Source organism: Salminus brasiliensis, chromosome 3 (assembly GCF_030463535.1).
Source record: "Salminus brasiliensis chromosome 3, fSalBra1.hap2, whole genome shotgun sequence".
In the NCBI taxonomy this organism is placed as follows: domain Eukaryota; kingdom Metazoa; phylum Chordata; class Actinopteri; order Characiformes; family Bryconidae; genus Salminus; species Salminus brasiliensis.
Window position 1 is genome coordinate 37,974,464 of NC_132880.1, and position 27,772 is coordinate 38,002,235.

General features: G+C 40.7%; 1 protein-coding gene across 3 annotated transcripts; it reads right to left on the reverse strand.

Moving 5' to 3' along the window:
- Nucleotides 1-135: 135 nt before the first annotated feature.
- angpt2b (angiopoietin 2b) lies at nt 136-27,772 on the reverse strand. 3 transcript variants are annotated; one of them, XM_072674829.1, is made up of 10 exons: nt 27,494-27,772; nt 18,646-18,801; nt 17,637-17,758; nt 13,959-14,185; nt 13,593-13,717; nt 8,308-8,409; nt 7,085-7,251; nt 3,254-3,384; nt 2,761-2,900; nt 136-138 (listed from the first exon to the last, which is right to left on the reverse strand). In XM_072674829.1, exons 1-10 carry the CDS (start codon nt 27,770-27,772, stop codon nt 136-138), a joined length of 1,452 nt encoding a protein of 483 aa, XP_072530930.1. The 3 variants fall into 3 exon arrangements, with proteins under 3 accessions (XP_072530930.1, XP_072530929.1, XP_072530928.1); XM_072674828.1 differs by lacking the exon at nt 136-138 and having other exon boundaries at nt 2,379-2,900; XM_072674827.1 differs by lacking the exon at nt 136-138 and having other exon boundaries at nt 2,379-2,900; nt 13,593-13,747.

A 27,772-nucleotide genomic window follows, 5' to 3' on the forward strand; every position in this document is an offset into this window, starting at 1 on the left:
GAGAATAGGTATGGGCATGGCAATGCTCTTCTCTCTGTGTACTCTGTCACAAATGAGCTGTTAATGAATATGCATTGCACACCACGGTATAGAGGGAGCTCATGTAGGTGACTGGTGCCGTTCTGGGCAGGTGTGCTACTGAGTTGAAGGGAAAAGACGTGATGAAAGTTAGCAACCCCCAATATATGTTGGTGTTGAAATTTTATTTAAAAAAAAAATCAAAAAATGAAAGAAAAAGAAGGTCGATGGATGGATGGATGGATGGATTGATGGATGCAGTTCATTTGGTGAGATGTTAAGCAGCCCAACAAATCATAATCATCCGCACAGTAAATGTAAAAATATGAGGTGATACTTTCACTGCAGGCTCAAGATCAGACAACACCCATGTCAGCGTGTGGGAAACACCCTGTGTTTTGAAGTGCTAATGGGTTAGATCATTACTCAGCCAGCACTGCAGTCTTGACAGATGACTGGGTTTACTGATGTAGCCATGTATTTGCAACAATATGCTTGCTGTGTTTCGGAGGCATTAATGAGCTCTGTTTGTCTGTCTCTCGGTCTCAGCGCCTCTCACTTATAAGCACACATATCATTAACTGACTGAAGAAACTTCATGAGCACATAACGGGCCCCCCCTTTCCCCAACAGCACTACCACTAGCCCTGTCTGTTGTACCCTTCAGTTAGTCATCTTTTAAGCAGAGTAGTACACAAGAGTTGTCTCACGGTAGCAGTAATGATTTGCCATAATTGCACATTGAGGACCTGCAGAGGGAGAGGAGAAATGAGAAAGACAGGGGAGGGTGCTGGGCACAGACAAAATTACCATCAATGGTGAATTCCAAATTTGCAGCTTCACTCTGGCTTCTGAATTAGAAGAGAAAAAAAGAGCTTTAACCACTTGCTGGTTTGGTGTGTCTTCGTTGTGGCTAGAGTGCCCCCTGCTGTTTAAAATAAAATCAGTTAGCAGCCCAGACTTCATTAAAGAGACAGCAAGCAGCAAGCTGTCCTTCACACTGACGAACAGAAAGGAAAATACATAGAGAACTCAAGGGTCACAGAACATTTTCAGGCATTTCTACTCCCATTTGTCCTTTACTCAACCCTCCGGAGTCGTCAATGGGTTCCACTCTGCTGGATCACCAGGAACATGCTGTCTCCTAGATTCATTATGGGCCATCCCTGACTTCACCTGTCCTCTCTGCCCTCCCAAGAAGCCTACCATGTGGAACAGAGGTGGGATAGAGATTTATGTGTATCTGCTTGCGCACCCCTCCCTCAACCCCTCTCAATTTCTCCTTCCACGTTGCTCAAAGAGATGATAAATCCACGGATGCATTCTAAAGCTCTAGTAGAGCAGAACTGCCCTGTTGACGTAGAGCATCTCATTTGCACATGGAAACAGGCTCAGATAGCGGATGCAACACGTAAACGCGCAGTCCGTAGGAGGAGACGCTGAGCTCAGGTCAGTTTGGCAAGGCCTCTACAAGGCCGGTCAGCAGGAGGTGCCTGTCAGTGCCCTCTTCATAAAACCCAACTTGATGGATCCCTCCTCCTGAGTCGTGATCTATCACAGGCAGCTGCTGGACTCATAATAAAGTTGTTTGTGCTGCTTGGTGTGGTGTGCATATAAATGTACTTCCAAGCTCTGCAATGCACTACATCTTCATTTCTGTTCATCTGCGCTGGCAGCAGTATATTACTGGCAAATGATTGTGATGACCTGCATGTTTTCAGCCCTGAGCACATTCATGCCAGGGTGATGTGCTTATGGAGAAGTGGGTGGCATGTGATGCTTGTGGTGGGAATCTTACACAGCGGCGTATTGAGAGTATTTCTCCTCTCTCGCGAGCCCAGTGGCCCTGGATGAATGGGATTATTGAGCAGAGTGTTAAATCATGACCACAGATGCATGGCTAAGTGCTATGTGTGAACACAGGTCAGCAGTGCGAGAGGGCCAGCCTCTATGATGTATTTAATGGGAGCAGCGGGACGAGCCTTTATTGGATGATTCATCAAGGGATTGGCATGTTAGCTGGGCTAATATTGACCCTCTTAACACCCTGCATGGATGGTCAGTCAACCACAGCCCTCCATTAGAGCAAGCCTGCTGCCGCTGCTGACGTATCTGCAAAACACAACGGACAGAGGCCGCATTCATAGCCGCCAGCGTAGTCCGCTTTGGGTTTTCTCATTTCCTACAGCCGTTGACATCCAAAGCCCTTTTTACGTGTTCTTTTATTACAAATATATATTTTGATAGTAAATAATATGCTTGTAAAATGTACACCTGCTTTAGTATCTCATGCACTTTTATGGGGGCATTTTCTCCTAAACCTCTTTACGAGCATTTCAGAAAGAAATACCTGAAGGGAGCAGAGACGTGTAGTGGACAGGCGGGGGTGGTCTCTAGAAGGGGAGGACGAATGGTTCACATTATAGCTAGGGCTCACAGCACAATTCACCAGAGAGTACACAAGCGAACACTGATCAGCAATTCCAGTCTTTTGCATTCTGCACAGCATGTGCTTTTATATACGGGGAAAAATAACGCACTGATTGCACAGCTGTGTCCTTTTTGCCAAACCAGAGCAAGTGAAATGAAAACAGACTGAGGCAGAAATAATAAAATGTCTCCGTAGTTTCCAACAATGCAAAAAAAGTCAGAGTTTCATCCACAGCAACGGCTCGCTGGCACTCTGGGATCAAACGTTCCCATCAAATTCCCATCCCGCTCTTAGAAATCCACAGGACGCACCATCATAGTTGTCATGGTTGGCATCAAGCTCGGTCCTTTCCAGTAATACCATTTGATGCCATTGTAGCGCATTACATTGGAGACTCCAGCATAGTAGATCCCGTTCAAATTGGAAGGCCCACAGGCTTCAAACCACCATCCTACAAAAAGACAAGGTCAGTAGTTAGACTTCATTCCTACACATGAATGTTCCAATTGGTGCCAGACAATCCAACTACTAAAGAGCCTCAACCAAAATTTGTAGGCCATTTTAATTCAGGTCAGCATGATTACTGTACATCCAAACAAATGGCTTTTTCAGCATTCACTCTGTCTCCCTGGTTACCATGGAAACAAGAGATTGTGTTGCAATACAGTAATTTTATGGTAATGTGGTGATTTTTGGTAATGAAGGGATCCAGGGAAATTCTTTTGCATAATGTAGGTAATGAGAGGCTTATTACAGGCTGAGGAAACTCAAATGGCAGAAAGAGACTCAAGGCCGAATCTTTACCCCCTGAGGCCATCTGGGCACACTTGCAGCTGCAGTGGTCGTTGTCCTGGTCTTTAGTGCTAAACATGGTGCCAGAGTGGGTCAGGCTGCTGATGCGTCCAGCTGTACCACTGAAACCTTGAGCATGAACACTAAAAAAAAGAGAAAGAAAACAAAATACACTCACGTGTTGTTGTAGAGTAGTTGCTGAAGACCTCTGCCAACTTACAACCTAACGCTATTTGGTTTCACTGCTTCACACATCAAACTAAGAAAAGGCTTGATTTCTTTGAATGGCTCTGGTATACAGAAATGTCTGGAAAGGGAACTAAGGCTATTGTGAAACTCTTCTCCCAGCTGAACTCCACATTCATTAAAACACCATCAGCATTTAATACTGGAGCATTTGTATATGAACAAGCTGCACGTACACCCACGGACAACCCGATTGTTTCAAAATGTTCCAATCACTCCCAGTCCAATCCATACAGTCCGGTTACAGAACAGCTCCAAAAACAGCCTGTTGTTTCAATTAAAGCAGCACATCTGAATATACACATATACACATATCAGCCATAACATTAAAACCTCTAGGGAACAAGGGTGGGATATACATATTAGGCAGCATGCGCACAGTCCGTTCTTGAAGGCAGGACAAATGGTCAAGGATCTCAGGAAACTTGACAAGGGCCAAATTATGATGGCTAGAGGACAAAACATCAGGCAGGACTTGTGGGATGTTTACCATCATGCAGCGCTCAGTATCTACTAGGCTATCCTGTCTACTCCGATCCCACAGAAGAGCTACTGTGGCACTAACTGCTAAAAATGTTTGTGCTAGCTATGCCTTGATGGGTCCGAGCTGTTTTGGTGGCACAACCTACACAATATTAAGGAGGAGGTATTAATGTTATGGCTAATCAGTGTATATCCACCTATTCACTTAGAAGTTTAAAGGAATCTTTCAGCCTCAACTGCTTTTTGAATAATGCAAACCATAGGGCAGCCAATCAGAACAGAGACTGCTTACATATGCCATATATAAATATATTTAGGGGTTCTCCTGTGGCATCACTTTAAAGAACCCCTTTAAGCAATTTGTTTAGACATACGTATCACAAAGACATCTTTCGTTCTGCCAAGTCTCATTTGCATGCATTCAGCTCAGCTGCGGTATGTGACCTCCATTATCCGTAATCTATTGTCTGCAATGACTCACAAGGTATGATTGTGCACATTCAGCATGGAAAGTGCCAGAGCAAGGACCACACAGCAAGGGACTGCAGGGGAGCATTTTGGCTGGGAGACATCCTTACACAACAGGTCATTTGGCTGGTCGTTCCCATGTGAACACAACACACCAGAGACAGTGCCAACATTCTCAGCATGCAAATAAAACTCACACATACGGTAAGAGGTGAAATGGGAACCGAGCACAGTGGGATTTGGCGAGGGGCTTCGGCTGGAGTGCCTCTCCAGGTTATTTAAGTGGTGAGCCACACACACTGTTTTTCAACGAGCCCAAATTTAATACACTCCTGCCACGCAGTGAGCCCCGCTCAGTTCAATACACACCAGAATCAGATTGCAGTTCATCAGCTTTGAGTTCAATTTCATTTTTCTGGTTCTGGTTCACTTGCGGTATAATCATGCCCACAGGTAATGCCTGGTATTTTAGCTGCAGCACTTAGGGAGGGAGAGAGGGAGAGAGCAAGATTTGTTTGACTTGGCAGTTTTCTGGCAAAGCCAGGTGCTCGAAAGCGTTTGTTTGGGTTCTCTCCAGTAGGCAAGTCTACCCTTGGGATTGGTGGGCCAGCAGCAGCTGTGATGGGGAGAGGAATTGAAGGCAAACAGTGGCAGTGTGCCCTGCAGTGAGCTCATTGTTTTGACTGATGTTCTATAAGTAGAGCCTTTTTTGCATAAAGGCAAAGAGAAACATCTAAAAAAAAAAAAGAGGGACGTCATTGTATAAAGAAGTCCTTATTCTACACAACATAGTACAATTAAACTGAACACAGTTGTGCTAGAAGGCCTCTTATTTATACACTGCACAGGTACATGTTTGTCTCTCAAGGTACAAACCATGTAAATATGCCCTCCAAAATATCATGGTTCTTTGGGATGAAATGTGTTTTATGTTCCCAGATGAGAGGAGCATATTTGTGCCATATCATAACATTTTAAGGCAAGAAAATCATTTAAATATTGTGGACTAAAAAGTTACAAAGCACACAATGTATTCAGGCCACAAGATAATACACTGTAGCCAAAAGAGAACATATGTCAGCCTCTTGGTATCGCGCCCCGATTCCGAGCCGCCGCCCACAGTCCAAATAAGGACTTCCGCCTCGTTTTCGGTTATGTGTTCAGTGTGTTGATTCCTGTTTGTTTGGTTCATGTGTTTCACCTGGGACTGGGGGTACTTAAGGAGCCTCAACTCCATGGTTCAATGCCAAGAATTGTATCATTTGGAACCTTGAGGTCGCTCGAGAGGTTCCCCATACGACTAGAGGTGTGTGACGGTCAGCTTTGGCTGGGTATCCACGATTCAGGAGCAGGTCACCCTGCTAACCACGTTATCAGCGAGGCTTGCTCGCTCACTGTCAGGATTCACTGGCTACCCACGTCCCAGCAAGGCGACCCGCGCTCACAGCAGGCATTTCAGGTTAAGTCGGCCTTGCCGTTTTGTCTAGCTGCTGGTTCCCCAGCTCTCCTTGTCTTGTTAATGAGCGTCGCTCTAGTGTCCGCTCAGCTCCCAACTTCTCCCAGTCCCAGGTTTGTTATGTTTGCTCTTTGTGTTGTCACGTTTCGGTTTTGTTCACGTTATTCCCCTCTCATTGCTGCTCATGTTTTTCGTACTCTTGGTGTTTTATGTTCGTTTGTTTGAATAAACGTCCTTGCTTTGGAACCATCTCTGTGAGTGTTCGTACCATCTTGGTCTGGCGTAGCACGCAATGACAACATATTGAGGCCACAAGATAATATATTGAAGTCATGAGATAATATATTAAGGCCACAAGATAATATATATTGAGGTCACAGGATAATATATTGAGGTCATGAGCTTATATATTGAGGCCAAAAAATAATATATTGAGAGTCACAAGATATTATATTGAGGCCATGAGATAATAAATCATTTTGTGGCCTCAATATATTGTTTTGTAGTCTCTGTATTTAATATTCTGGCCACTACAAAACTTGCCTTAATATTTTTTTCTTGTGGCCACACCTTATTTATAACAACCACAATGTCAACTTGGTCAGTGGTCTTTTATGGTTGTTATAAAAACAACTTAACAACACTTAAAACAGAGATTTGCAACTGAATATGGTACTGTTATGTTCACACACACAAGACTAAAATATTTATAATACTGAAAGATGAAACTTCAATAAACACTGTATGATTTCTTCAAATCATGTTTTCATCCTTTCTTTATAGTGCTTTATTTTTAACTAAGCATTTGATTGTATGCTGGACATTGATCTAATCTTTATTAACACTGAAGCATAAAATCACAAAGCCCTGATTTCATATTTCTAATGTATATTAACACATGATGTTCATATATAACATTTGAATTGTCTATGATAATAAAGAGCATCTTTTGCTTACATGGGGTTACAGATTTTTTAAAATACAGTAAATATAAAATGGCATTAAATTGAATTGCTTTAGACCCATTAGTGTTAAAATGATCTAAACTGGTAGAGAAAGTGTTCATTGTAATGCTACGCTTTTCCATTTAGGCGTCCCTATTCTGTTTAGATGTTTGCAAAAAAAAAACAGCAGAAAAAGGGTCATTTTCCCTCACCTCACACTGATGAGCCTAAAAAGCGTAGTAGTACCTGTACTTCTTTTCCTCTCCATCGATGTAGAAGCGGTCGTACTGAGAGTAGGCCGGGTTCCCCTCCGTATCTTTGAGCTGGACCTGCAGAGTGTAGTCTTGCGATGTGGTGAGCAGGTGGATGACATCATTTCCTAACCAGTGTTCTCCTGAGGGGTCTCCAAATCCCTGCATAATAGATGAACATCCAAGACTTTTTTCTGCCATCCGAATACATCTGCTTCTGCTGTGAGAGTTCATTTCCGCACTTAGCCCCGGGAAAGTGCACCTCGGCAAAGTACTTTAACATACGTGCTTTCTGTCTGACTAGGTCAGCAAACGAATAACATTTGTCCAGTGTTATTTAAATATTGTGGCTGGGCACTCAAACACCTCAGCACAGATCTTTATCAGACACCTACAGGAGCCTCCCTAATCTCACGCTCTAACTGGGGCCAAATATTTATCATCCACTTGTAAAAACATTTTCTTGGAAAATAAATAAAGAGCAAAAAGGAAGAAAACTGTTTTGCTCTTTGCAGCCTGTTGTGAGCTGGGTATTCCCAGAGTAGCCATAGTAATTTATCTACTGAAGTGGGTGAGACAAATTACCACTGTTGCCTCATTTAAAAGCCTAATAAGGGTCCATATCTAAGGCAGAGCTTAAGGACAGAGCATCATTATATTATAGGTCCAAGTCATTGGTTTTAAAATGAGCTTTAAACCCAGGTAGGTATCATTAAATCAGAGCTTTATTTCCAGTGGGTTGCATTTAGCTTCGCCCAGCAGTGAATCACTAACACCAGACACAGTGCATAAAAGGATAATGGATTCAGCTCTCTCCTCAATGCCTGCTTGCCTTATTGAGTATACTAGATGTGATTTTCTGGGGGATAACTAGAGTAAGAAAGCTGGTGCTCAGATCAATGCGTAGACTCCTCCAACTCACAGGGAGTCAATGCAGGTGTAAAAACAGCAAGTGACACTGGAGCACAGTCCAAACAATTCCCCTCCAAAAAGGGGTCAGCAAGGATCAGTAACCCATCAGTTTTCCATGTGGCAGAAATGCCACACAAAAATAATTAGGACCCACACACTCCCCAATCTGTCATGGAAATGTGTTTTCAATACAACCAAGATCAAGTAACCTTGGTAATAGAGTAAAGGATGGTCAGGGAGATACATTAATCAAATCTGACCAGTTAGGGGGGGGGGGGGGGGGACACTGCTTACAACAGCACTCACTGTTTTGTACTCTTTCCAGCCACGGTGGAAGTCCACCGAGCCATCAAAGCGATGCTGAAGAACAGTCCAGCCTCCTCCTCTGGTCTTCATGTCACAAAATACCTAGAGAGACAGAGTTACAGTGTACAGAAGTCATAAAAATGATTGTTTTCCATGTCTTAAAGGTTATGGTGTCCTGAAGATCTAAGGTCATGGTGAAGTTAAAAACAACAGTCTTATATTTATTATCTACTAGATATCTTGCTACTTTCAATTTAACAAGCAGCTGCTTCTACCTCCATTACTATTATTACCACTACCATTGCTACTACTACTACTATTACTACAGCTCCCTCTACTACTATTACTACTACTACCACTACTATTCCTACTGCTCCCTCTACTACTTCTAACATTACCACTACTACTAACACCACCACTACCGCCTCTATTACTACTACCAATACCACAATTACCACTACTATTACTAACACCAATACAGCTACTTCTGCTACTACTACCACCACTACCACTGCTACTACTATTACTACCAAGACTATTACTAATACTACCTGTACTACTACTGCTACTTCCACTTTTACTACCTCTGCTACTACCACCGCTATCACCACTACTACACTACCACAACTACTAACACCATTACTACTACTGCTACTACTACCACCACCACTACTAATACTACTGCTACCAATACTACTGCTACTACTAACACTATTACTACTACTACTACTGGTACTATTACTAACACCATTACTAATACAACTGCTACTACTACCACTACCAATACTAATACTACTGCTATCAATACTACCACTACTACTAACACCACCACAACCACTACTGCTGCTGCTACTGCTACCACTATTCCCTCTATTACTACTACCGATACCACAATTACCACTACTACTACTAACACCAATACAGTTACTTCTGCCACTACTACCACCACCACTACTACTATTACTATCACTAACACCCTTACTACCACTGTTGCTACTACTCCCACTACTAATACTATTGTTACCCATACTACTACTACTACCAACACATACTTTTAATGCTACCACTACTAATACTACTATTAACACCTTTACTAATACTACATGTACTACCACTACCACTTCTACTACCTCTGATACTAATACTACTACTACCACTACCACTTCTGCTACCACTACTACTACTATTATTACTGCTCCCTCTACTTCTACCACTAACACAATCCTACTATTTCGGCTACTACTACCACTACCATCACCATTGCTGCTACAATTACAATTAACACTGCTCTGTCTACTACTACTACTACCAATACAACTACTGCTACCAACAATGCTATTAACACTGCAGCTACCACCAGTACCATCACTACTGCTCCCTGCTACCAAGAACACTGCCACTACCACTATATAATGTAAATACCACTAGAACTAATCATAATAAATCAAAATATTGCACTCAATCAGCACATCTGGAACACTAAGTAATTTACATGCCATTCTACATTCACTCCAGTTGGATCACGATAAGCTAAATACTGTAAACCTGTTGAAATAAAGCAGTACTGCCCTGACAAATGTTTTAAAAAGCTGATAATTCCTGACAGAAGCCATTTTAAATGTTAAAATAGGAAATAAATAATGCCCTTGTCTGTGTGAGAACACTTATGGAGGGAAGAGGCTGTTATTATGGCTATGTCTACTCCCACTATTGTATTTTCCTCTTCCATTAAATTTGGTTTTCCCCTACATGACAAGTATTGTTTTCCATAAAGCCAAGTCACTCTCATGAAGGTTGTTTCAGTCTGTTAACAACCCACAGGAAAATCAAATTTACTAAGAGTTTTGTAAGGGAGGTTGTGGAATCATATACAGCAGGGAACTTCAGAGAGCCTTAGCCTTGTCCCAGAAACCGCTAATATTCCTGCCCATTTCTGAAACAAAGGCCATTATATGCTGCAATAATAAAACAAAGTTTTACTGAGAACTTGACAAATGACACAAAAAAGAACTGGAAACCCTGCGGTCATCTGATAGAAACTATAAAACATATAAAAGTTTGTTTCTCTCTCTTTTCTATTTATTTATGTACACTGAGCAGCTTCAGCATTAAACTCACTGGCAGGTGAAGTGAATCTTTTTACAACAGCAACTGTCAAGAGTGTCAAGAATATATTAGACAGCAAGTGAACAGTCAGTTCTTAAAGTTTAATGTGTTGGAAGCAGGAACAATGTGAAAGCTTAAGGAACTGAGTGGCTTTGACAAGGGCCGAACTGGGATGGCTATACGACTGGGTCAGAGCATCTCTGAAACTTCAGGCAGGTTACTGGTATTCAGTGATTAGTGCCTGCCAAAGGTGCTCAGAGGAAGGATAACTGGTGAAATGACTTCAGGGTCATAGATGCCCAAGCATTATTAATGCAATCCATGGAGACCCCACCTCACAATGTACAGGTCTTGAAGGATCTGCTGCTAATGTCTGGGTGCCAGATACAGCCGGACACCTATGTGACACCATCTTGCGGAGTGCCTACCTCAACAGGTCAGAGCTGTGTTGGGGGCATTAGGAAGAACTACACAATATTAAGCAGGTGGTTTTAATGTAATGGCTGAGATGAGTAAACAGTGTATTCAGTGTAATAATGATACTCCCTAGTTTCTGAGTTTTCACTACAAATTGGGTGAGCTTTAACGGGCTATTGCAACAGCTCTTTATTTTCCTTTTTTTTTTTTTTATAAATAAGTGGACACTAATACATTACCATTCCCTGGCACGGTCAGTGCATTAAACCATGACCCATGCATTCGGAAATCTGAAAACGCTGAAAACCATGCTTTAATGTTTTCAAATATACTGCCTTTAATGTTCGACTCATGTGGTGGAATTTTCCATTCCACTGATGCTTAACAGATTGATTCTCAATGTTCCATATTCAAATTACCTTTGGGTTCACAAGATGAATTTATTCCACCTCAGCTATGGCTTAACCTCCTCTTTGCATAATCCCTTGAGATGCAATGTGTCTGCTCCTGTTCTATCCACCTCCACAAGTTTCAACATGGCAGACGTAACCTAATGCCAAATCATTCAGCACTGGCCTACCTTCACCACTCTTGGGAAAACCATGCTCGTTGCCATAAAGACACACAGAAACAGCGCTACACTAAAATTACAGAAGCATTTCTCAAGTTCAAGTTTCACATTTAAGAACTCCTATAAGGACAAGTAATCAATGGGGCCAGTGTTTTAGTCTGTGCCACTAACAAGGCTGCATATGTAGTTTTGCTTTTCATACACTATCCAAATGTTTGTGGACACCCCTTCTAATGCATTCAGCTACTGTAAGTTTCTTGCACCCATTGCTGACACACATGTGCAAATACACATACTCCCTGTAGAGAAGTACTGCCAAAAAATAGCACTCTGGAGCAGATAAGCATAAACCTATTGGCACCATGCTATATGCCAGGCGTGTTCTAGGGGAGTATAAAGCTCTGCAGCACTAAGCATTGGAACAGTGGAACTGTGTTCTCTGGAATGATGGATGGTGCTCCATCCAATACTTATGGAATGCATTGGGAAGCTGGGGATGATGTGAGGTGGTGGACACTCTTGCTGCTGAATGCAATCAAATACTTACAGCAAAAAAAGATTGAGATGTACTAAAAAAACATTATGGTGGAGGTGGATAGAACAGGAGCAGACATTGCATCTCAATGTTTTTACTACTAGTTCCAAAAACAAAAGCAGGATAAACTCTTTTTAGTATCCTTTAAAAACAATGAATGAACAGGTGTCCCAATACTTTTGTCCATGTGTCTTGATTAAACATACAGTATATGAGAGTACACACTTAGGTAGATGTTTTTGCTAGTGGTAAGCTAAAGACAGATGTATTCCTTTACATTCAGTTCTGTTGGTATTTGTTGCATTTTATCTGGTCTTCATTATTTAATCAGTCTTCTTCGGTGTGGGTGAACTTCTATAGCAATAAGAAAGTAAGTAAGAAAAAAAGCGGAGCAATTGTGAGCTTTCTCTACCCGAAACAAACCACCCAGTTCGCTGCTACAAGGAAAGATGGCATAGATTAAAAAGGTGGTAAAGCTGTGTCTACTGGCTTTCACATAGCAAAGCTGCTGTAGGCCTAAAGTTGGCATGCAACTACAAAACCTATGCCAAACACCTGGCTCCTATACCCACAGGAAACACAGTGGAAACGCACAGCGCGCATATGAGAGAAGGCAATGAATAACAAAAACAATTTATTGCATGTTTTTTTTTTCCTGCACCACAGAAATCTGTCAGAAATTAGATTTGATTGTGAGAGCTGATAGCATGCTCCAACCAAAAGTGAAATAGTTGGGGACCCTCGGCTTTTTACATTGAGAATCAGACTCGCCTACATTAGAGCCTGCGGGGGAACGCTTCTCCGGCTTCTTATTTTAGCATTCTCATCCCCAGCATGACATTTTCATTCCACCCTTTGCAGAACAGAGCTCTAAACTGCATTATATTAAAACAGTTTGTCCTGCCAGGTTTTTAATGTGGTCGTCGAAAACAATAAAATAATCTAAATGTCAACACTGCCTGTGGAGCGCTTTGTTCCTTAGATAATCAAGATTCATGCCAGCAACTGCTTTAGAGATTGAGCGAAGAATTCAAATTCACTTTCCTAGTATTTCAGTGGCTGCAGATTTTCATTTGAGACCCTTACTAGGGTACACAAGCAATCTCCGTATAAAATCTTTTCCAATAGAAAAAGGAGCTCTGGCTGTGGATCCACCATGCCCATGTCAAGCAGCGACTCACATTTGACTGTGGAGCATTGGAACCTCTGGAATGAGTTGGAGTGGCGTTTGTGATCTAGAACTAAACAAACAATATTAGTACCTGACCTTACCAAATCTCTCATGGCTGACTACAATCAAATCCTCATAGCAATAGTTTAAAGTCTAGTGCAAAGGCTCCCCAGGAGAGTAGAGGCTGTTACTGCAGCAAAGGGGGGAAGAACCTCTCTACTGAAGTCCTTCACGTCAGAAGAAATGTTGGGTTTCTTTAAAAAATGAAGGCGCCTCAAAGCTTTGCATGATATCACAGAAGAATCACATTTGGTTCCCTAAAGAACCATAAATAAAAGAGATGTGTGAGGGTGAAGCACCTTGTAAAGATTTAAAGAAATTTCACTTGATGAAGGCTTAAAAAAAAAAGGTTCTTCTATGGGTTCACCCAAGGACCATTTTAAAGCACCCTTATTTGTAAGAGAGTACAGGTACCTTAACATTACCTTAACTGTCTTTGTACTGTTGGTGAGATGAATGCTATATACTCCATTCTCTGTAATCCCAGACTTGTATATGTCAGCACAATCTCTAAAGGCTTCCGTCGTTTCTTTGGAGGAAATGGCAATATCTGGCAAGGGAAGAATGAATGCATCAGGTTCTGCAATAAAACATATGGGATTCTGCATTGTTAACTAAAGAAGACACATTGAGCAATGGAACAACTTCCTATAATCCCATGTTGAACGAAGCAACAGCCCATAATCCCTAGACAAAGCCTCCTGTCCGATACTCTCTCAGTCAGGTTTACCATAAACACACTCACGCTTTCCAGACAGCCTCATGCATGCTGATGAGAGTTTGGCACTGACCGTGAGTGACCATGGCCAGTAGCCGCTGTACTGTGTCTGCGAGAGTAGCTTGCTGGCGCAGGAGCAGAGTGCTGTTGCGGGTGGAGCTGGCCAGCTGTCCCTCGAGCAGGGTGACCAGGCGGCTTTGCCTGTCCAGCAGCTCCTGCAGCTGCTGCTTCTCTTGCTGGATGGCCCGCAGCTCCTGGCTGTGTCTGGCCTCCATGGCAGCAAAGCGCTGCTCCAGGTAACTGTGGTGCAAAAACAGAGTGGCATCATTTTGTGGAACTTCTGAGAGAAACTTCTCACACCTACAGAAATGCCCATTGGGAAAATGAAAAATTTGGAAAATGGAATATTTGAAATATATTAGAATATACAGTCAATGCATCAATATGCAATACATTTGTCACATTTTTTTCCAATATTGGCTATACATTTAAGCCATATGTCAGCATATACTTCACAGGAGAAGGGGAAATCCTTTCAGATTGTATTCCAATGTAATTTTGGTGCATTTTGATTGATCCATTCATTATGCACGTTCGACACAATATAAATAATAATGTCCACATTCTCATGTTCTCAAAAAACAAAAAACTGGTTGGGATAAGTTGGGGAGTTGAGGATGAGGAAGGGGTGTTGAACATCCAACACTCTTGTTGCTGAATGCAATCAAGTTCTTACAGCAATGCCCCAAAATCTAGTAGAAAGCCTTCTTCCCTGGACAATAAAGACAGTTACTTCAACAAACGCAGGATCAGCACTTGATACCCTTGGTTCCAGGAGAGAAACAAAGAATGAGCAGGTGTCCCAATACTTTTGTCCATATTGTGCATGTACTATAATTGATACTTACTTATGTGTTTACTCTATATATGCACATACATGCATATTCCTCCAGCTTTGAGGAAGTTTTTCCTTGCCACTGTCGCCATTTGGCTTGCTCACGGGGGGTTCTTCTCTGTCTCTGTCCTTTATTAAGTACTAATTATGTAAAGCTGCTTTGTGACGACAACAGTTGTAAAAAGCGCTATACAAATAAATCTGACTTGACGACTTGACATGCATTTACCTATCAATCAGAAATGGATGTATGGTACATATATTAGATATATGTGAAATATTTATGTATGCAATATATAGGTATGTGTATATATTTTGAAATACATGTCTAATCCTTTATTAGCCATATATTAATTTTCTGCATGGATAAAATAACACTAATCATATCTGAAGAATATCCCAGCGACCTAATCAACATAATTACTCTCTGACACGTTTACAGCATGCTGAGTGTCACAGACACTCATTTCGAGGCAGGCTTTTCTCCATTCTCGGAAAAGAACTGAAAAGCTGTTGACTGGCTTTAGCAGCAGCCCTTGGGCAGTTGCTGAATTCTGGCAGCAAATGTTTATGCAAATAATGTTAAAGAGCACTTTCATGAATGCAAAGGTGTCTTTAAACAAAGCTGCGTCTACATTCTACATTGGTCCAGAGATGAGACTAGTTATTTAGTTTCCAACCAACAGATTGTCATGGTAACTGATAGTACAGCACACATTCAGCAGATGAGCCTGAAAAACACTGGCATATTCTGTTAACACCGCATGAAGATGACTCTAATTATTTGCTCGTTCACCTCTCAGTGCCATGAATAAACCTCTCAGATAGAGTTACTGCACTGAGTGGCTGGTAGAGCTAAACTTCTTAGAAACACCTGGCCAGCCCCAGAATTCACAGATGGTGCCGGTGGCTGGCCCTCTCCATCAAACGCAAAAGCAACACTCTGACAGTCTGTGTGGGTTTGCAACACATTGTGCTGCAAATGAAGACAATAAATCCTATGAGCCTGATCTTTATGACTCTTGCTAACGATTTTGTGGCAGTTATTTATTGAAACAATCCAGCCACATGGATTGAACAAGCCACTTTTGGCACTTTGAGAAACATCATTCCCTAATTCCCTCTCCCAGCTCACTGTGCTCACGCTACCAGCAGGCTTCATGCTTAAGGACATTCAGGAACAGAAGGTGATGGAACATCAATCAGGCTTTGAGGTTTTACAGTCCAACTTGGATAAGATTCCAGCGAATTCTTTGATAGCATGCCAGCTAATGCAAGCATATTCTTTTGGTCACTTTTTTAAGAGACTTTAAAAAAAAACTAATACATGCACAGTTCAACGGGTTTAAACTCAGAGCTCTCTGTTTTTATATCAGTGTATAAAGATCCAGGCCATTAACCACCATTACCAAGGAACAAAAAGTGTGTTTTTATTGTGTTTTATTGTATTTATTGGGCTTTTAAAACAGTTTATGTGTAGTATTGTAATTTGCTTTGGAATAAAACAGTAACTTTGTAGGAGAATGAAAAGAAAATCCTCTTATTACCCTCCATCACTCTATAAACCCATTCCTACATGTGCTATATTCAAACAGTGCAAAGTAATAATGATATTTAAATGAAATGCTTTCTTCCTGTTCACAGCGTTGTTTACTGATTCCTTGCAATAGCATTAGTATATCTGTCATGCTGAATGCATATAATGAAGCCACAGCCTTAGTTTATTTGCAGATCATGACGAAGTTGGGATCTATGGCAGAGGAAAAACACGTGCAGATGTGGAACAGGTGGTGTGTGGTCTATTTTTCTAGGCACGTTTTGTTCGGGAGGTGGAATGATAAACAACTGGAAAGAATAGTAAAAACAAGCACTCCTCTTTCACTAGTAGTGCCCTGTCCTCAATACTTTGACCCCTGAAAGGGGCCCTCTTCTGACTCACCAGCATGAAAAGGCCCACCCTCCCTACATCCAGTTCATCTCTAAGGCACAGTTAATAACCCAGCATGTTACGTACATGATGTATGTTAGTGCACTCATTGCAGTGGACAAGACTGTGTTTCCTATCGCACATGGATAGGATTCCATGATGTAAATAGCATGACAGGGCATCAGGCTCGTCCTGAGGTCCTAAGTCTAGTTCCTTCTTATTTAGAGTGCTTGGAAGCAATGAGACATAGGTCGAATTTAACTGTACACTGTTTCTTCAAGTCTCTCAATAATCTATAGTTTTTTTTGGTAATTTCTGTTTCTTTAATCTTTAAGTCTATTTTTCATTAAAATGCTTAGGTATGAATATTAAAAAGGTATATTTCATTAAGTATGAAAAAGTTAAAATTGTGCTGTAGAAGACTGGGATTTGATTCCCTGGCTAGGCAAGGAGACCACTCTTCACAATAACCAGTACTTGGGCAAGACTCACATTTTTTTTCCCTGTAAAGTCACTGTTCTGGAGATACATGTTTTTCATTAGACAGCAACAATATATACACACACAATATCATGCAGAGTTTTAGGCACCTAAATGCAGTCTTGAAAGCATTTATCTTGGCAATAAAAGTGTTCTTGCTTGTAAAAACATCAGATCACATAATACCAGATGCAGATAAACATAAATCAATCAAAATAAACAGAATTTCTCAAGAAACTAGTTGAGATATTGCGAGCTAGTTTGAAGAACAGCTTATGTGCTCCTATGAGGAGAGCTTTGGAGACGTTTTAATAAACACAGTGATGTAAAAGCATACATTTTTATATTAATATTTGTATTTATTCTAATATTTATGTATTACTCAGCATATGTTCAATTATGGCTGCCACCCAACCTGTTTCACCTCAATAGATGTGTGCGGGCCTTACCTGTTTTTATCATTGAGGCGGGAGACCTCCTGGGTCTGCTGCAGGAGCTGCTTCTCCAGGCGGTTGGTGGACAGAGAGAACTCCAACAGCTGGATCTCCATTCGACTCGTTTGGTTCAGAACCTACAAACACAGGCAGATTATGGCCAGTTCAAACTCTTTTTTTTTTGTTTGCTTGAATCCTTCTGAGACATGAAATCTGACTGCTATTGTTTTAGTCATTTCAATGACACTATTTGGAAATGAGATTATGAACTATCATGACCAGATGTATTCACTCCCTGGTGTTTTATAATGCATTAAACTTGCTGACTGACCGAAGAACAGCAGTTAAAAAGGCCTTCATTTATATGTTTAGTGTCTTATCAGATGCTTCATGTTTTAGCTGAGTGATCGTTTAACCATGTGTACATGCCCAACTCTTTTTATTTGTACAGCTAGACTAATACAATAAACATATGCTCCTGACAAAATCAGCTAAATATTTTTTCAGGCTGTAGTCAGTGTATGGTGGACTGCTGACAAAGAGATACAACAGAGCAAAAATACAACAGAGGTAGAAAACCCAACAGTGTGAAAGAATCCAATTTGGACAGGATGAATGCTACGTCTGTTTTAGTTAGGCAGTTTTCACAGTTTTTGTCTGTCACCCAACACCAATCAGCATGTCCACCCCCTACCTAGTGCTGCAGTAGATGTGAATAACACGGGCTTACAGTCAACTGTGTTAAAACTGCTGCATTTTGCCAGTTAACTAGACTCAGACAAACTTTCTCAGTCAACTATATACTGAAAGCTCAATTCGTTCAAATTACAAATCCATTTGTTGAGTGTCTGAGAGAAATAAGGAGATTTAGGTTATGTGAGCAGCATGTTAAAGCTGCTGCCTGGACTCACTCTGAGGCATGGGCAGTTATGTTATATGAATCACACAGAAAACATCTCTTAATGTGTGACTGTCATGTCTTATGTGCCAGCAGATGCCGTTGGTCTTGTTACATACGCCGCACCTGTGTCTCCACATCTGTCAGCTTGCGTGTGTGTTCTGCTGACTGGCTGAGGAGATTGGTTCCTATCTCCAGCATGGTGGCCGTCTGCGTGTGAATGACATTCCTCTGCATCTCCACCATCTCCGAGTGCACGTTCCTCTGGATGTAATTCTCCAGCTGCGAATATGACAGGGGACACATCAGTGAGCTCAGACCACCGTCTCAGTCCAAATATGCATCTGCTTCTATTCACAGCAGAATTATCCATTACAGTGGGATGAGCCAGAGACGTTTTAGCAAGTGCATTGATTTAAAGCCCTTCTCTATTGGACAGCAAATATATTTTGAAGATAAGTTGCTTGTCTAGTGATGTCAAAGTTAGCACATTAATTACATGCCAATGCAATAAATGAACTGCTATTTTTTTGTTGCCTTTAACACATTCTCTGAGTTTGACCCATTAAGCCATCCATGGTATGAATAGTTTACGAATCGCTTTTAAAGCAAAACCTTTAACAGACTACACTGGTTAGTGCTCGCAGGAGGCCTCCACTGTTAAAAGAATCCAGGAGCTGCATAAATGAAGGCAAGAGGCTACAATAATGTAGGAGCTGTAACCACTGACTGTAAACAGCATATGATGTATAGGATACATACAGTCATTGCTTGAAGTTAATACAGTCATTGGGGCAGCAGTGGAGAGGCATGCTTAGGACTGGAAGGTCACCGGTTTGATCCTCTGGACCAGCAGAAATTGGAGTGGGGGGAGTTAAGGAACAGTGCATTCTCCTTCCTCAGCAATCATCACCTGAGCAAGACACCTAACCCCCAATTGCTCCCTGGGTGCTGAGGTGGCTGCCCACCGCTCCGTGTGTGTGAATTTACTGGCCACGATGAGTTCATAGGCTAAATGATGTTGTACTGTTTTGCAATGACCATAAAGGATATGCATAATCTGAACAAAATTGACCACTTTTCGAATGGAAAGTAATAAAATATATTACGTTAATACAGATTTTAGCAAAAGTACATCAACACATGGAAAAATGTATCATGGCAAACTTCACAGTAATGTAAATTATAATTTGATGTTGAGAAACGTATGTTTGGACGTTTTGTACCTTAAAATAACTCAAAATCATTGGGATGCTCCACTGACTTGCAGTAAGGAGAACAGCATCTCTGTCCTTGCTACTCCAGGTTTGACAAGCTGCTAACTGTATTATGTTACTCTGAGGAAGCTGGAAGGACAGCGTTTATGAGAACTGCGTAACCCTTATTAGTGTAAAATCCTGTAATATCACTCTTTAGGCATGTCACAAGGCATTCATTACGCATCCTGGCTGTAGGGGGAGCCCAGGAGCAAGACATATGAATTCTTGCACATTTTAAAAATGGTCTCTATGACCTCTGAGGCTGTATGTAGTGTTGAAAGTTGTAATCAGTCAGTTAGTCTGTCAATCATTGGCCAGTTGTCTCTTGTCTTGAGGTTTTAGCGCTTTTTTAAAACACATTTTTTCCCACCACTTTTGAGGTGTGTCACCTCCCCTGATTTTTGTTGATGTAGCGCAATTCATGCATACGTCTCGAGCCTCAAAGTTAGATGTCCTCAGTATTTTGGAAAAGATTTTGGAAAGCATAGACAGTCTTGGAACGTAAACACGTGTAGGGAATTGAGCATTAGGACATGGCAACTACTGAACTATCCATCTTCCTGTTGGAACTTGGCTTTCCCTTGATAAAATGGACAGTCTAATTCAGTACACACTCATATGAGGGCAGGAGGGAGCACTAACATTTCATCAGCCTTCTCCATGGTGTTCCTTTGTAACCAAACAACAGCTGCACATTAAGGCAACGATGTAGAATATGCTCTGATAAGCAAGGATTTTCAAACCGCTAAAAGTCCACATGTGAGTTCTGGATGAGATTTCCGATCGTTCATCTGATTTAATGAATTCTTTGTTGTCACATGTGGAAATCGAAAAATAATGAATTTTAGACAAGCTGTAAAGTAGGGGCGCCATCCATCTGTGAGTAATAAGCAACCTTCAGATTGATGTGGCCTTTTTCAAGCTTTGGCATTTGGAAGACAAATACATTTCCATAGTACCAAGTAATGCTGAACATGTCCTGATCTTTTACTTCAACATTTCTCCACTGGGTCATTGTTTTTTAGCATTCTAGCCAGTGTTTAAGCAAGAAATGCAGTGAGCGAATGCTGTACATTGCAGCAAACATATTAATATTCATGCTTTTTTTGCATTTAAATTTGAAGAGCATCCTCAGACATATGCCACAGCGACATCCCCCAGAGGATAAGAGAGAACATTGAGGAGGTCTTAATTAGGTTAAGTGACCAGCCAGAAGGATGGAGCAATATCTGCAATTGTCCATTTGCTTTCGTATACTGCCTTCTTTATTGGAACAGGTTTAATGAGTCAAGCAAGCCCTGACAAAAGCAACTCAGTGCCCAGTGAGGCATTGGCGGATGAGAAGACAACAAACCGTGTCCAACATGAATAGAATGAGCATTACTGCCCATTGTGTGTGTCTCTCTCTATTACTCTCTCTCTCTCTCTCTCTCTCTCTCTCTCTCTCCCTCTGCTTGTGTATCTTGGCAGTTAAACTGAGGGAGATGGAGGCTGACACTCAATCTGAGGAGCTCTGTCAGATAAGATTACAATGGATTAGAAAGCAGCATTAAACAGAGACATCAGACAGTGAAGATGTTTTATCACAATTACTAGCTGCCTTTCATTTTGGAAACACCATCCAAAACATCTCCATTACAGCAGAAACACGCCGCTGCTTAGCAGAGTGGTCAGCTGTGGACAAAACAGAGATAAAGCACTTTCTCTTTAAAGCACTTTTATTACTGTATTTATATATTTTACATTCTGTCTCGCTGACGAGCTAGCAGACAAATGATGAGAAAGATGAAGGCATTGTGTGCTGTTCATTTTCACTTCCCTGGAAGAGCATGCATGGTCAATGCAAAAGCACAAGGTGTTTTATTAATTCATTAATAATTAATTAATTGTTAATACCTATTATACTTCCAGAACAAGAGAAAAGTGTTTATAATCTTTATCAATTAGGATATACATTTTTAATAATTTTAATATGCAAATTAGATTTCCTCTAACTAAGCTTATAAATCTATACTAGAGGGCAGATTGACATAAAATCTATACTATACTAGAGGACAGTATAGTCCCTGTGTCTTGTTAGGGTCTTTTAGAGAATTAAAGCTCGAGAGGGCTGTGAAAAGTCAAACCCACCTTCTCAAGTTTACAAGCTTGCATGCTCTCTGCTGTGTTAGTTATATTGGCTGCTTCAATGAGCGCTCCAGTTCTGCAGGAGGCGCTATGACATTTTATAGTCATTTCTATGACTATTAGCAGGGGACTGCACGCTGTAAAGCATGCTCCTGTGGAGTGAGTTGAGCATGAGCTCTGAGTGGGTTTATGCATGTGTTTTTACTGGGACTCTCAAGTTGGGATTCTCAAGTGGGCCCCATCGTTACAGCACACCTTAATCTCACATGGGTCCAATCTAGGCCTGTATGCAATGTAAAACCCAGATTGGGCCCATGTTTTACCCCTCCTGGTCCCATCAATAACCCTGGTGGCCATCCATATGTGGAGCCAACGTGGAACCTGAGAACAAAACTTTACGGTTCCCAGTTGGGCTACCCATGTAGGCTGGGAGATTACATTGATGCTAATTTAATAAGCTATGCTCGAATTTGTCAACATAATGTTTATTTAAACAATACATGGATGATAGAGTAGTTTGTAGCTTGGATTTCCATCACAGGAAAAACAGAAACTGCATGTCCCTTGCCTGGCATGAAGTGGGCTTTACAAGGTGTGAGGCAAAGCAAACAGAAAGTTCCAGTTCATTTAACGCTCTACTCGTTAGTGCTGTAGTACTCATAAACAAGTGGTCTCAGTCTCGTATCTGTCTGGACCTCATTTGAACTCGGACTTGTCTCGGTCTCAGGATGTTGTCAAGACCAGTCGAGTCCACTGCATCTGTCTGAAGTAATGTTAATGTAAAACAGTCATGCTGTAGGGTGTAAAAATCAACATGCTAACCAGCTCAACTCTACTTTCTCCATTAAAGCGAACAGACTGCACAGTACAATTTAGCATCATGTAACATAATATAGCGCAGAATGCCTTGCGATGAGAGTGCCCATAAACGTCAGGTACATGCACATATTCACTTTTGGTATGAGTTCATTACCATTTCTGAAGCTCACTGTGTTTGAGGTGAAACAGGACCAGGCTACTAAAGCTAGGTGATGTAACAGTACTCCAGCATTAGTCTGTTTAAATATCTGCACATGTACATTTCAAGTCACATATCATCTACTGTGGTTTTCTTTAATTGATTGATCTTCTCGATATGACTTTAATTTACCATAATAATGACTGGAGCACTGTGGTGTGCTATGAAATTGAGCAGTGATCAGAGTTGTTGAGTGCTGAACTCTAACATGTTAATAATTCAACTGTTCCTTTCCATGTTGCCCTAACTAGATTTTGTTTTCACATTAATAATAAATAATGCAGTTGGCTTTATGTGGTGACTTCTGATTAAGTATTAAAGAATACAGAAGACTATAATATTAACTGACAATAAATTTAGGGTTTATATTATTTAATGGTATATTTTAGAAAATATATTATAAAATAAAATATTATATATAAGTATATACCATGTGTAATGCATGAAAATAAACAAATACAATGAATAACAAGCTCATTTAACTTGATCAGTTTTCTTTTTTTATTTTTGTAAAATGGAAAAAAATCTTAATCTGGTCTCTGTCTTGTCTCGGTCTCGGCAACTCCCGATCTCGGTCTTAAACTTGACCACTAAATATCTTTGTCTTCACTTGATATGTCTTCCAGACTGTAATTTAGTGGTCTTGACTTCTACACTACTACTCGTATAGTATAGATTTGTATAGTAACAGCTACCAACTCTTTACAAATTCACTGTTACGAGGTAAGGCACAATGTGACTAGACATATAATGTTAAGTCACTAATAGAGAAAACAGACGCTTAGGATTTGTCCATTTATGCTAAACATTTCAAATCTTTCTCACTGTATAAGTCCTCTACATTCCCGTTTTTTTTTTTTTATTCCAATGTCAAATTTGATTGAAATGCTAGTTTTAAGGAGCAAAACGCACATTCTGTGTACATGTGTAAAGTAATGGTCACTATTAGTTTATAGAAATGTTGCACCATCAAACAGCCTACAAACACACCCAGTAATGAATAAGAAACATAAGGTGCAGTGGAAGACTGGATGTGAATAGGAATTTGTTTATTGTTTTATTTATCTATTGATCAAATCAAAGTCACAATGGCTCCTGTCACCCCCGGAATAAATGGGGTTCAACAAGACTCACGCAGCAGATCAAAGAGAAATAATAAACATTCTGTAATAAAAATGCTGCACATTTTTTGTCTTTCAGTGAGAATCCACAGAAGAACTGTGTTGATTAGTGCATGGAGACCACATGTTTTCTTTTCAGTGTCCTCAAAGGCTTGCATAAGCAAGAGAGACTGGATGTGGATCTTTAGATATAAGATCCTTCATAAAATCACAGTATGTGCAAGGCTGGCTCTGAAAAATCTTTAACTTTGTAAATCCTAAATATAAACAACAGCATGACTCAACAAAGCACAGCTGAAGCCTGGAAATCCTACGCATCATGCATAATGGACTTTTTGCAGCACAGATTTGAAGAATCCTACTGTTTATTGCAATGAAGAAACTACAGACCTATACCTCACTGTGTGTTTTACATTGCTTTGCCTAAATTGTTAACTACATTCATTGTCATTATACTATAATGACATGAATTAAGGGCCTTGCTTAAGGACCCAACAGTGGCAGCTTAGCAGACCTGGCTTTTGAATCCACAACTCTGCGATCAATAACCCAGTGCTCTAACCACTGAGCCACCCCTGCCCCTATTTGGGTCTTAAATCTCCTTTGTTGTCTCCCAAAAAAGATCAGTCTTTGAACTTCACTAAGGCAATCTGTACTGTCTGTACTCAGCAAAGAGAGAGAGTTACTAATTACAGTCTGGAGAACATTTAACCTGCTGATGGAAGTCCATGAGTAGTCCAGTCCTGAGGGCCATCCTACAGTTTCCGATAAACGGCAGGAGGTTTCATTTCTCCTCATGCTTGTGTCCATATTGTTTCACTTAAAAGCCTTTCAATAAAATCGTAAAGCAGACCCACGCATTCACAGACATGGAGGATGTGCGCATACCTGGACGCCTTTGTCATGCTTTGGCATTACAGAGTGTGCACAGAGCTTTGGCATCAAAGCACCCCCCCCCCACCCCCCCATTTTGTGTGTGTGCGAAATCCTGAGGGAGGTGGCACAATGAAGCCAATACCCTGCTCGGGGTGTCAGACAGACCGCAGGCCTATCCCCAGCTGCAGCTCCCCAAATATATGAGTTAGTCTGTGATATCAGCAGAACCGTGTGAACAAGAGCACTGAATAAGAGTAAAGAGTTTTGGAACAATGCACTTAAAAATACACTACAGTTAAACATGACCTTCTCATTGAAAACACAATGCAGAAAGACACAGGCATAAACAAATTCAAAATACATGGTCAGACTCAATAGGGAGCTGGGTGGAGGGCCACTGAATAGCAAAAGCTTTGATGAAATTGCAAATGACCTTCAGAGCAAAAAATAATAATAAAAAAACACCCCTGTACCTCAGAGACTAATCTCAATGATCCACACTATCATTAGCGGGATTTAACTATTGGTGTGTTTACAGAGAACAATCAAAACACCCTCATTAAACAGCCAGACTGAAATGTGTATTTCAAAGATAAGTGTGGACCATGTAGGTCAGAGCAAGGGTTATTGTTGCTGTATTTATGGGAGGGGTGGGGAGGGGGGGTTGAAGTGCGGCTGCTCTGATAGAAATGCATTTGGCTCAAAATCCTTGCCGGCTTTCAAGCTATTCAAGCCACTGGGGATCAGCACTTCCCAATGGTCTTAAAAGATCATTTCAGACACTGACAACACTGTTGGCGTGCTGAGGAAGATTCATACATTCAGGAAAGTGGTTGTAAACACTGACAAGAGCGTAACACACACTGATATCACAGAGCCACAGAATCATATGACGTAAGTGCCGATGGAATGAATTACATTTGTAATGTTTCGCTAAACATTTCAGTTTCTTAGAACTGGAATATGGATTCTGCTGCTAACACAAATTCAACTCAGAGAAATAGAGTTTGGTCTTCACTGCTAACAAACTAGATTTAGCTTCCAAAATTACAATGTGAAGTTCACTGTTTGAGTAAAGTTAGTTTCTACAATCCAAACTCCAAAGAATTTGGAGTTACTGTTAGTGAGCTATATCTTGTCAAATCAGAATTTGGAGTTACTGTTAACAAGTTATATCTTTTTAAATCAGAATTTGGAGTTACTGTTAACAAGCTATATCTTCTCAAATCAGAATTTGGAGTTACTGTTAGTGAGCTATATCTTCTCCAATCAGAATTTGGAGTTCCTGTTAATGAGTTATATCTTCTCCAATCAGAATTTGGAGTTACTGTTAGTGAGCTACATCTTCTCAAATCAGAATTTGGAGTTACGGTTAAGGAGCTATATCTTTTCAAACCAGAATTTGGAGTTAATGTTAGTGAGCTATATCTTCTCCAATCAGAATTTGGAGTTCCTGTTAATGAGTTATATCTTCTCAAATCAGAATTTGGAGTTACTGTTAGTGAGCTATATCTTCTCCAATCAGAATTTGGAGTTCCTGTTAATGAGTTATATCTTCTCCAATCAGAATTTGGAGTTACTGTTAGTGAGCTACATCTTCTCAAATCAGAATTTGGAGTTACTGTTAGTGAGCTATATCTTTTCAAACCAGAATTTGGAGTTAATGTTAGTGAGCTATATCTTCTCCAATCAGAATTTGGAGTTCCTGTTAATGAGTTATATCTTCTCAAATCAGAATTTGGAGTTACTGTTAGTGAGCTATATCTTCTCCAATCAGAATTTGGAGTTACTGTTAGTGAGCTATATCTTCTCAAATCAGAATTTGGAGTTACTGTTAACGAGCTATATCTTTTTAAATCAGAATTTGGAGTTACTGTTAACGAGCTATATCTTCTCAAATCAGAATTTGGAGTTACTGTTAACGAGCTATATCTTTTTAAATCAGAATTTGGAGTTACTGTTAACGAGCTATATCTTCTCAAATCAGAATTTGGAGTTACTGTTAATAAGCTATATCTTCTAAAATCTGAATTTGGAGTTCATTTCTTACAAATGATTAGTCAGCCCAGACACTAGTAACTGCCTAAATTTAGAAACAAACTAAGTCGTAAGCTTCTAAAATCATAATTTAGAGTTTACTGATAACAAACTATACATATGTTCTAAAATCAGAATTTGGAATTCACTACTGAAAACTATATTTTCAAAAATCGAAAATCAAATTGAAGTTAATTTCTTGCGAACTATAATTCAGCCCAGACTAACAGCTTACAAAGCTTCAAACAGCTTCTAGATTTTGGTATGTGCTACCAACCAATCAAATGTTCTACACTAAGAATTTGGAGATCATTCCTACCAAACTGAGTTGTAGGGCACTGCTGACAAACTAAATTTAGCTTCTGAAATCAGAACACAAAGTTCATTCCTGACAAAACTCCTGAGACATGTAGATTATAACATCAGAATTACTATGGAGTGCTGAAAGTGAGCCAAACCCTAAGCAGAAAGAATAAACTACATCCAGAAAGAAACGAAAGAAATGAGACCCAAGATAATAAGTGGGTCAGTAGTACCTTCTGCAGCCACTGTGTGTTGTTCTCAGTGGCGCTCTCCAGGTTCTCCAGTTTTCTCTCCTGCCAGGTGGGCTCAGCTTGGGCTGTCTCTGGGGGCAAGGGCGAATCCCTCTGCAGGGAGTTGGTCACCTGGAAGTCCCGGGTCTGGCACTGCTCCACCTCTGGCAGGATGAAAGTGTAGCTGCAGGGGCCATGCTGCACCTGGTGCTTCTTCCTCTCTGAGCCAACCACCACAGCCATCGCTACTGCCAGCGACCCCAGAGCCAGCAGCCAGCCCAT

Coding starts and splice junctions, on each gene's coding strand:
- angpt2b (XM_072674827.1), bottom strand. CDS start 27,772: ATGGGCTGGCTGCTGGCTCTGGGGTCGCTGGCAGTAGCGATGGCTGTG. Junction 18,802..27,493: donor ACACACAGTGGCTGCAGAAG/GTACTACTGACC, acceptor TCATATTCGCAG/CTGGAGAATTACATCCAGAG. Junction 7,252..8,307: donor GCTGGAAAGAGTACAAAACA/GTGAGTGCTGTT, acceptor TCTATTATGCAG/GGATTTGGAGACCCCTCAGG.